The sequence below is a fragment of the Primulina eburnea genome, chromosome 1, assembly GCF_022965805.1.
Source record: "Primulina eburnea isolate SZY01 chromosome 1, ASM2296580v1, whole genome shotgun sequence".
In the NCBI taxonomy this organism is placed as follows: domain Eukaryota; kingdom Viridiplantae; phylum Streptophyta; class Magnoliopsida; order Lamiales; family Gesneriaceae; genus Primulina; species Primulina eburnea.
In genome coordinates, this window is record NC_133101.1 from 8,382,277 (window position 1) to 8,393,555 (window position 11,279).

The following is an 11,279-nucleotide window of genomic DNA, read 5'->3' on the forward strand; positions in this document are numbered from 1 at the left end:
GGGTAGTAATCTTTATATTATTGGCTTTGGGCTTCAGTACTGGGCCAGGGTTACGTCGAAGCCTTAAGGATGAATCCAGCTCCATTCTCTTGGCCATTGCTCGAACAACCAATTTCCTGGGCCAAATCGAGAACTCTTTCAGCGTCCGTGTCGTCTCCATCCATGGCGTTACCATCTCTGTTGCATCGTAGTTCGTTGGCTAATGAGAAAAAATTCTTATTGTCAATTGCTTTTAAGTTCTTTCATTGCTTGAACAACAATGGCAGTAGAGTTGATCTCTTATCTTCTTTCAATTTATTTTTCAAATCATTCGAGTAATTGTGATTGTTAATATTAGGACTTAGACCTAACTCAACCTCAAAAGCTAGCTCAAGAAAGATATAATGTAACTATCAGATATTTTATCTAACCGATGTATGACGACTAACAGTAATCGTTCAAAATAACCGATTTTAAATAGGTTCGATTTATTTGGTTTTCATAAAAAAGTTCGACCGGTTCAATTTTGATCGAATTGACACTTATAATATATTTTTATTATATGTTGTTCATTGACCAAGTTCTAAGCGGTAGCTCGTGAATCCTTTGTTGCTTTTTCTTAAATAAGTCGGTCTTCGTTTTGACTTCCAAGGTCATTTGGAAATCTTAGGTTGTAAAATATTATTGCATTATCGAACATAAATTTTTGCTTTTATCCACTATTGAGCGTCCACAAGTCACCATGTTATCATGCAAAATCAAAATTTAGGGGTGGAAAAATTTTAGTCGGTACATATTTTTCTAAATTTTAACAAAGTGCCGTCTCAAGGACATTTTAATTGGCTCAATGAAGGGCGTAAACGAATCAAGTCGTTTCACGATATTTTTATCTAGCTAGAAAATTATTTTTGTTTCATTTTCGAATTTATCAAATTCGAGCTGAATTTAACATGCTTGAACTTTTTCTTTGTCGAACTCGAAAACCCAAATCATATCATTCTACTATTTCACGATCTTTGATTTTTTTATTAATATAATATAAATATATATTAAATAAATAGATTTCGAATTTTTCGAATATTTATTTTCAAAAGTTAGTTCAAATAACTCGCAAACATGTTTGAATATTTCGAGTTGAACTCGAACTAGAGTCCTAATTCAAGCAGTAATCGAAAAAAAATGTAAAAATTTTCGCGTTCCAAATCGAACTTGAATGTATATTTTTCGTTTCTTAAATTTTTCATGATATATTCATAAAATTATATTTTTAAAGACATTTTTTTCTTTAAGAAAATATTTAATCGCATTTCTCGATTATCTTAAGATTTAATTTTTCCGCTTCTGATTATCACATTTTGCGATATTTCCCATTGTTCATTAAAATATATAGGACTCCCCCACCACTTTATTAGAATTTAAGGGAGTATCATTTTTTTAAATTTAGTCAAGAAAGTGAATTCAAGGACATTTTACTCTTTTTAATTTTTACTTTTTAAAAGAAAGAAAATAATTGACACCAATTTTTTTGAAATGGATGAAACTCGAACTCACACAATTTTGTGGGAACTCATATTATTATGGTAACGATCATGAACTATCTTGATTTTTGGTCTTTATTCCTCACGGGCTTTTTCATACGCCATTACTCGTAGGACTTCTCCAGCCCAGGCACTGGAGCTTTTACCTTCCTAAGATTTGAACCCAAACTCAACTGGTATGCCAAGACATATGTTAGACTTAATTTTGTTGTGGAGATGCTAGTAAAAACCAGTAGATGCTGACTTAAGTACAAAACCAGTAGATGTAAATAAGCAGAAAACCAGAAACACTTGTACCGCGCTAAACCAGTAGCAGTACTTATCAAGTACTGCACAATCTACTTAACAAGTGACCTCTTAGCTAAAATCAGAACTAGAAGGAATACAAAACTCGAAATATAAACTAGCAGAATTTTGCGTATCTCAAGTCTTTAAATATTACCGTTATCTATTAACGTGATACTAGCATTTATTGCTCCATTAAATGCCATTAAATGATGTACGAGAACATATAAGACAGCTTCAATGTATTCTGCAGGATCCATTTTCAGCAATAAAGCTGAACCACTGAAAAGTTAAAAGAACCGTTCAGTTTTTCGAACGTTGGAGAAAGCCTATATATAGAGACAAAGGACTTTTCAAGAAACCAGAAGTGAACAAATCTCAATCAGAAAAATATTATTCGTGCATCGCTAGAACTTTCAGTCATCTTAGAAGCTCAACACTGAAAAAGCAGCACACGTTTCATTGCATACTTTTGATTATTCGAGATCATATTTTGCTAGCTGTTTTTGTTATCTCTTCTTAAGTTATTCACTTCACTATCTCTTTAATAGAAGATTTTGTAACCGGAAATAGTCATTTCCAGAACTTAAGATCATTCAAGTAGTTGAGTTGTAAAACTAAGAGTTTCAGTAGGCTAAGGGTAAGTCCTGTTGAAGTGGGTGTGTACAATTGTTGTACTGCATTCACTAAAGTCTTTTAGTGATACATTCTGGAAACAGAAGAAGGAGAGACGTAGAAGATTCATCTTCGAACTTCCAGAAACAAATCATGTGCTGTCTACTGCTTTTCTGTTTTACTATTTTTCACCCACTAACCAACAGATCGTTTCCGCACATTATCTTGTGATCTGCTGGTCTTTAAACTTGAACAAAGAACCACTATCATCTCTAACATGATTCTAGCACATCATTCTGAAAAATTGATTAAGTTTGCCGTTGAGTTCATTCACCCCCCTCTAAACTCAACCCGATCCTCAACAACATATATGTCTAGGAGGTCTTAGGTTCGAATCCTGAGAAGGTAAAAGCTCCAGTGCCTGGGCTGGAGAAATCCTATGGGTAATGACGCATGGAAATCCCGTGAGAGAAAAATGTCCAAAATCGGGATAGCACATGGTCGTTACAATAAAAGAATATCAGGATTGCTTTGCAAAGACCTATATGTGCAGGAGGTATTGGGTTCGAATCATGGGAAGGTAAAAGCTCCAGTGCCTGTGCTGGAGAAGTCCTATGAAAAATGGCGCATGGGAAAGCCCGTGAGGGAAAAAGACTCAAGATCAGGATAGCTCATGATCGTTACAATCACCAAATCAATTCATCAACATTCGGTCTTGTATGCAAGAAAATACATAAAACTCGTAAGAATTAACCGGTCGAGTTTTTCATCCCCAGATCGAGTTTGAGTCTAATGCAAGAAAATACATAAAAATCATAAGAATTATCGGGTCGAGTTTTTCATCACTAGATCGAGTTTGAGTCTAATTTTTCATCATTGGATCGATTTTGAGTTGAGTTTTTCATTTGAGTGTAGTTTTGGTTGAGCTTTTATATTTAGATTAAGTTTTAAATTTGGGTGGAGTTTTGGTTGTGTTTTAAAATTTAGATTGAGTTTTTCATTTGGGGTGACATTTCCGTTGAATTTTTATATTTGAGTTGAGTTTGGATTAAGTTTTTATCACTTAGTCATTTTTCATATATAGATCGAGTTTGAGTCTAATTTTTCATCATTTGGTCGAGTTGAGATTGAGTTTTTATATTTGAGTCAAGTTTTTATCATTGGATCAAGTTTTTTATCATTAGATCGAGTTTGAAACCTAACTTTTCATCATTTTGTCGAGTTTGAGTAGAGTTTTGGTTGAGTTTTTCATACGAGTTAAATTTTATATTTGAGTTGAGTTTTTTATTTGGGTGGAATATTTATATCTGACTTGAGTTTGGATTGAGTTTTAATCACTGGGTCTAATTTTTCATCTCTTGATCCAGTTTGAATCTAATTTTTCATCGTCATGAGGTGGAGTTTGAGTTGGGTTGGGGTTGAGTTATTTGTGTCGAATTTTTATCACTAGGTCGGGTTTTTCATCACTAGATCGAGTTTGAAATCTAACTTTTCATTATTTAGTCAAGTTTTGGTTGAGCTTTTCATTAGAGTTTAATTTTTATATTTGAGTTAAAAATAATAATTTAATCGACCTTTTATATTTGAGTGAATTTGAATTGAGTTTTCTTTGAGATGAAATTTGAGATGAATTTTTTTATTTAGATTGCATTTTCATTTTTAGTTGAATTTCAATATGGTCAAAATTATCTTTTTATACGAATATTATTGAATTAAAACATGATTCACTCATTCATTATTGCTCACTTTCAGGTTTATCAAGCTTGCAACTTTACCAATATCGTTCTTCGATTCCGAGACTCCACCTGCATAAAATCTCCACTTTTCCACGAATTTCTTGCTAAATCAATGACGGACAAGAATCAACGGTGGTTTCCTATATCCTTCAACAATAGCGGAACCCAGATCGACAACGAACAACGCAAACGTAGGCGCAAGAAATGCCTACTCTGCCTCTTCCTATTGGGAACCATCAAAGCCGTAATCACGATACTATTCCTCATAACCTTACTCAGATTCCGGACCCCCAAATTCCGCATCCGGTCCGCCACCTTCGATGCCTTCGACTACTCCGCCGCCGCCTCCAGTCCCTCGTTCAACGCGCGGATGCGCTCAGAGCTCGCGCTTAAGAACTCGAATTTCATCAAGTACAAGTTCCCGAGCTCGGACATCTCGTTCTACTACAACGGCGAACGCGTGGGTTCGGCGTTCTTCCCCGATTCGCGTGTCAGGGCGCGGTCTACGGAGGAGTGGGAGGTGGCGGTGGAGTTGTCGGCGGTCGGATTGGTCGGCCGCGAGCAGCTGGGGAGTGATCTGAGATCGGGGGTTCTGATGCTGAATGGACGGTCGAGATTGAGTGGGAAGGTGGAGCTGCTGAAGCTGTTGAAGAAGAGGAAATCTACGGATCTGGATTGCATCCTAGCCATCGATTTGAATCAGGGAATGGTTAGAGACTTGAAATGTAATTAACATTTTCCTAAAAAAATGTAATTACAATTTCAGTTTTTTTTTTAAAAAAAGCTGAAATTGGAGTAAATATCCTATAAATTTGTTAATACAGTATGTTGTGTATTATTTAAGTTGTTAATAATATTGTGTGTATTAATAAATGTTTTTTCAGACAGTTTACTGAAGTTGTTGCATTTTTGAAGATAAATTCCAAATAATTTGTTTCTTGTAATAATTTATTCTAAATAAATTTAGATAAAAGTAGAAAATGACACTAATATTTTGAATAAAATTTAAAATATATCCTGATTTATTTATGACTGAATAATTAAAAATCTTAAAATTATTAATAAACTTATACTAGAAACAAACACACAAACGTTCTAAGTGCCCAGAGTTAATTAAAAAGTATAGAGGACTCAAACGGCAAAATAATATCTTTTTTGTTGGCATATTGTTTTGAAAGAAAGAATCGGGTTATTTACATTGACACCCCCTAACTTCTTAAATCTCACGGTTTTGCCCAAACATGCTTTAAAAATCTTCTGCTGAACACGTCGAGGGCTTGCCAACTGCAAATACCAGCAAGACAAGAAATCGATTACCGTTACTCTTTTGATCAAGTTCTAAAATATCTTTTGAAGTGATTTCATATCTAGCTATTTTTTCTCTCAATTGATTAATATATGAGCATTTATGATTTGAACGGACTAAATCTTTATTCTTACGAAAAATATATAATTGAGTCGGCTTTCTGACCAGACCAATGTAATCGTGAAAACGATAACGAGATAAGCTTATTAATCTGATTAGATATTAGATTTTTTTTTTATTTATTCAGAAATATTAACTGATTTTGTGAAACATGTGTGAAATCTAGTATAATATTCCTTCCAAAAAAAACTATTATAATATTTTATATGGTCTGAAAATGGTACGAGTGTGAAAATTTATATTCCATCATAGAAGCACAAGTCTACAAAGGAGTTTGAGTCAACCTTAGTCGAAAAAGAAAGCCAGCGGACGCGTTAATTTAAATGTGACGTAAACATGCAAGAAACTTGTGGCATTATTCCGGTTACTATCGACAAATAGCAACAAAAAATCCTACACACACATAATTTTTTCAAAAAAATTATCAATGGCTTCCAAATTAAATTTTTCCAAGTTTTTTGGGATATAAATTTAATTTTATTTATGTCTTTATCAACTCGATTTTTTGGACTTGTATATATACCTGTTTTTATAAGTCGTGTCAAAATATATATTTAATTATAATACTGTTGGTTGGTTGGCTTTATCAAATAAAAATGAATTTGTTATCGTATTCTATATTATAATATTAAGTATGAGATCCTCAGAGTAACTACTTTAAACCACACCAAAACACTTTTCATGTTTAAACACCATCTGATCTTACTCCTTCAAAGAACCATACATCAAATTCCCACCTCTTCTCTGAAATTCTAATGCCTTCAAAGGAGCAAGAACTTCCAAACATCCCACCGGCATCCGCCAACCGCAACGCACACAGAGACACGGAGGCGACCACCATTGCTTCCCACGATGCCAGAGAGAAACGCAGGAAGAAACGCCGAAAGTGGTTACTCTACGTAGTATTGTTCATCATTTTCCAATCCGCGGTCATCGCGGTGTTCACGCTGACCATAATGAAGATCAGAAGACCGAAGTTTAGCGTGGGCGCCGCAACGTTTAGCAACTTCAACGTCGACAACTCGACAGCGAAGCCGTCGTTCAGCACGAGGATGAACGTCGAGCTGCGGGTCAAGAACTCTAACTTTGGTCGTTTTCAGTACAAGGCCACGACCGTTTACTTCTCTTATCGGGCCACGTCGATTGGGGAGGCATTGGTTAGCGAGTCCCATGCTAAATGGAAATCGAAGAAAAAATTTGTTGTGGATGTGGATTTAGATTTCGCGGGTGCGCAATCGGATCCACAGCTCGTTAGTGATCTAGCTGATGGGGTCGTGCCCATTTCGAGCCATGCTGAACTAAGAGGAAAAGTTGAGCTTTTGTTTGTGCTAAAGAAGAGAAAATCCACTTATATAAATTGTTCTATGGAAATTTTGACTGGTTCACAGCAGTTGGGCAATATTGCTTGCTGATCACTATGTTACTTGTAATATTTTTGAAATTCTGTATATATATTATTTAGAATTCTTTCCCCCTTTTGGTTTTGTTTTTTGTTTTTGTAATAATACCTCTTGGTTTTGTAATATATTTATATGATACTGTCAGGGACCGAGCCACCCCAAAGGCTGAGGTGGGTTTCAGCCCAGACTAGATTTTTGGGCCTACTAAAAAATATGGATGGATTAGCAACGGTTTACTACATCCATCGCTAAATTTTTTGAATTTATTAAAATTTTATCCCATAGCCCATACTACATAAAAAACGGATGGATTCGCGACGGTTTTACTAAATCCGTCTCTAAAATGACGACGGTTTTGTTCTAACCGTCGCTAATCAAAACCGTCGCCGATCTAAATCGGCGATGGTATTTGGAAAATTCGTCGCTAGTAGGGACGCTTAGTGTCCGTCGCAACTAGCATTCAGCCCAACCTCAAATTATTTCCTGACTACGTCCCTGGATACTGTAATGATTTATTCTATCATCAGTTTCCCTCCATCGAAGAGCTTGACAACATTTCACTCAAATAAGCATAAAATGGTTAAAATTGTGTATAATAATTTATAAAATTTGAGGCTTATAATATTCCTAAAATCTGTATTTATGTTCTAGTAATAATCCATTTAGCTGGCTTTTTACAGAAAATCAACGTCCTTTGTAAATTACCCCAAAATAATAATTTTTTTTTAATGGAAACTCCTTTATGGTCAGCATGCACCAATTGGGTGTTGAAAAATAATGTAGGAAGTCAAATATGCCCAACTTTTATAAAAGCTTGGGAGCAGCCCTCGAGTTAAACGGTTCCTCAACTCCGAGTGGAAATTAAATTATTGACTTTTTAATTTTTCTTTTTTAAAAAATATAACATGCTTTAAAATTGACGGAAATATGAGCGGGTTTTATGTGAGACCGTCTCACGGTTCATAATCTGTGAGACGGGTCAACTCGATCCTTATTCACAATAAAAAGTAATACTCTTAGCATAAAAAATAATATTTTTCATGGATGACCCAAATAAGAGATCCGTCTCACAAATACGACACATGAAACTATCTCACAGAACTTTTCGTCTGGAAATATATGTTTTGTGTGTGTGGGTGGGTGTTATTTTCATGGGCCGGTGATGCGTACAAGATGGAATATTAAATTTTTATATGAATTTTATTAATAATTGAATAGTCACAATTCTTTTATTATTAATAATATTTTATTAATTATTAAAAAGACAAATTAATAATTCATCGTCTTACGTCAAATTCAATCAATCGAATCGAACTATTATTTCTCGTTCAAAGGAGATAAGTCGTTCATGTTCTTCCACAGTGATTTTCCTTCATATTGACGGGAGAAAAAAATAGTATGAAAAATTTGCTTAGTAGGCGAGCAATTTGAAAATTCATAGAAATAGACATCCGGTTAGCTCAAAATTTTCAAATAGAAGCTTCGATTATGGCTCCATGTTTACTGTCGGGTTTCAAAACTTTTTTCCATTCAGATGGATCCGATTATTTTTTTTTTAAAAAAAATATTATAGTATAGCTTAAAAAAAGATTTATAAGTTTTGCATCATAAATACTCTAAATCACACATACCAAAGATGTTGTTGCCAGGGGTTTTTTCTTTTAAAAAAAATTGAAAAAAAAAGATAGCTGTTAGAGTTTTACAAAATTAAAGTAAATGCAACAATCAAAAGACGGACGTTGCAATATATTTTATAATGTCGGCCACTAAAAGCAGCGGACATTATTTTTTAATTATTATTATTTTATTGAATTTCGACATATATCTTATTAATAAAATAGGAATATTAAATGTAAAAAATGAGAATTGAAACTCAAGTTCAATAATTTGAAAAATATATCACTTTAAATAGTTAGTCAACCAATTTTTTAAAAAATATTAATTAATTTATCTTGTAAAAAATTGAACTTATTTTTGTTTTTTTAAAAAAATTATTTATATAAATATTCGCTGGTTAAGTTTTTGAAAAAATATGTGTATGCATATTCATTCAATGTTTTTATTTTATTAATACTAGTAATATGATTGAAAAAAATAATAGTTGGAATATGAAAATTCTTGAATTTCCGTACACAAAATTTTTGGATTTATATATTCTTATTTATTATAACAAAATCTTTTATTTATTTAAATATATGTTGATTTAGTTTTCAAAAATAAATAAAAGAAGCTGTGTATGTGTGTCAATCCACTAATTTTTTATTTTAAATTAATGAATTTGAGCTCCAACTTTTATTTTTTTATATGTACACTAATCTAAAAGACAAATCACTTTTTCCTTCCAAATTAAACACATCTTAACTTAAATCATAAAAACCATTCAATTTCCCTCCACTCCTTAGCTCCTATTGATCTTCTACAAGTTGAGGCGGGGAAAAATAATTCCCCTAATTTTATTTGGGAAGAAGGATCAAATCCATTTCTCAAATCAAATCCTGATGGCCAAAAGTGAATCGTATATCATTTTCTCGTACCTAAAAAGCAGTGAAAGTTTAAAAAAATGACATTCAAAATATTCTTTGGGTCGTATGATTTAAACAATTCATACGATGTTTTAAAATAGTTTACATTCGTGTATATAATACTGGCATCAATTATTCCAAATTTTAAGCGGACACAGATTTTTTTATAAAATCATATGGACGAATATTCTTCCATATTCAATCGTCTAATCAAGTACACGATCAGAAACTGAATTCTTGTATAGATCGCACTAGATATTAAAACAAAATTTGCATCGATCAACCGTATTTCAGAAATCCCGTGGCGGTGCAGATATAGCCTTTTTAAAATTAAATAAATTTTATTTAATTACTCATTTAATTTTAAATTCATTAATATATCCTAAACTCTTTCAGAATGTTCCATGAGAATTTCGCACCTAGTAGTCAATACTACTGATTTGTAATTTAATTAATATATTCAAAAATTATTAAACAAATAATTATGACAATATTATAACTCCGATTGATAATCAGACATCATCGATTTATTGAGAGCACAAATCTCGTTCATATAAAAAAATGAAAAACGAAAATTTTGTTGATCCATTTTGTCAGTTGTGTGAACTCATTCGCTAAAATTCAGTGTTCCATTTTTCTAACCTAATTAGCAGTTTAGTTAAATTCCACAATTTTCATTACATGAAATCAACTTATAAACTCATTTGTAAACGATCTGTTTGATATCCATCAAACTATAGTCGTCAAAGTCAATTCCTTGAACTTGACCATCTCAACGAGAACATAGAATCCAATACGTATGTGAGCCTCAATGGTTAGAGATAAAACTAGCTATGGCAAAACTTCATGTGATTCAGAACAACATTTTTTCCTGTTCTGGATTACCCTAATTTGGCTCATTCTTTTCATCAACTATTTGATCAAGAACGTCATAACTCAAGTCTAATTACACCCCTAAAATCATGAAAAAAAACGTCTAGTAGCATCGTCCTATGATCCTCTAGGTCTCACTGATAATGTCTTCAAGAACCTAAAGTTATGGTTACTGTACATGTAATGCCCAAGAATTATAGAATTGATAAAACCAAGATTGTTAATCTTCGTTAATGTAAGACTCGAAAGATATGAGAATGCATGGCATGCAATGAGGGAAGAAAGATTTGAGAAACCAGGTGTTGCATGATCAGAAAACTAGAATTTAGAAGTTGCACAACCGCACCCGCGGTGCTAGCACGACCGCACCCGCGGTGCATGTGCAGAAAATGAAGTACAAATCCCGTAGACACACCGCACCCGCGGTATTAGACGGAGCGCACCCGCGCTGATGACACCGCACCCGCGGTCTTGCAAGAAGCGCACCCGCGGTCTGAGCTGCCGAGAGAATGGCTAGGATCACTGCTTGAGCGCACCCGCGCTCCTTACACTCACCGCACCCGCGGTCATGCGTGTTGCATGAAAAATGATGCCACGTTTCATGAAGTGCATGCAGTATATATACAGAGGAATGACACGTTTTCCCTCAGAATTTCAGAAAAGGAGGTCGAGATTTTGATAGAGAATCCTTACGCCTTTTTGATTGGCGATTGTGGAAGGACCGTTCATAAGAATTCGAATTTGAACGTAGTACCGTACTCCTCTCGACTCGAGCTACACAAGGACGTAAGTTTTATTACGTTTTGAGATGTTTTGGAAATATGATGTTGTTAGAACTGTATATGTTTCAGATATGGTGTGTTTGCTACCGTAGGTATTGTATAATCGAAGTCAGATTTACGAAT

At 33.9% G+C, this 11,279-nt stretch overlaps 1 protein-coding gene across 1 annotated transcript; it reads left to right on the top strand.

Annotated features, from left to right (window-relative positions):
* Window positions 1-6,334: 6,334 nt before the first annotated feature.
* LOC140803388 (late embryogenesis abundant protein At1g64065-like) lies at window positions 6,335-6,991 on the top strand. Its single transcript, XM_073159255.1, has one exon. It carries the CDS (start codon window positions 6,335-6,337, stop codon window positions 6,989-6,991), a length of 657 nt encoding a protein of 218 aa, XP_073015356.1.
* Window positions 6,992-11,279: the final 4,288 nt, after the last annotated feature.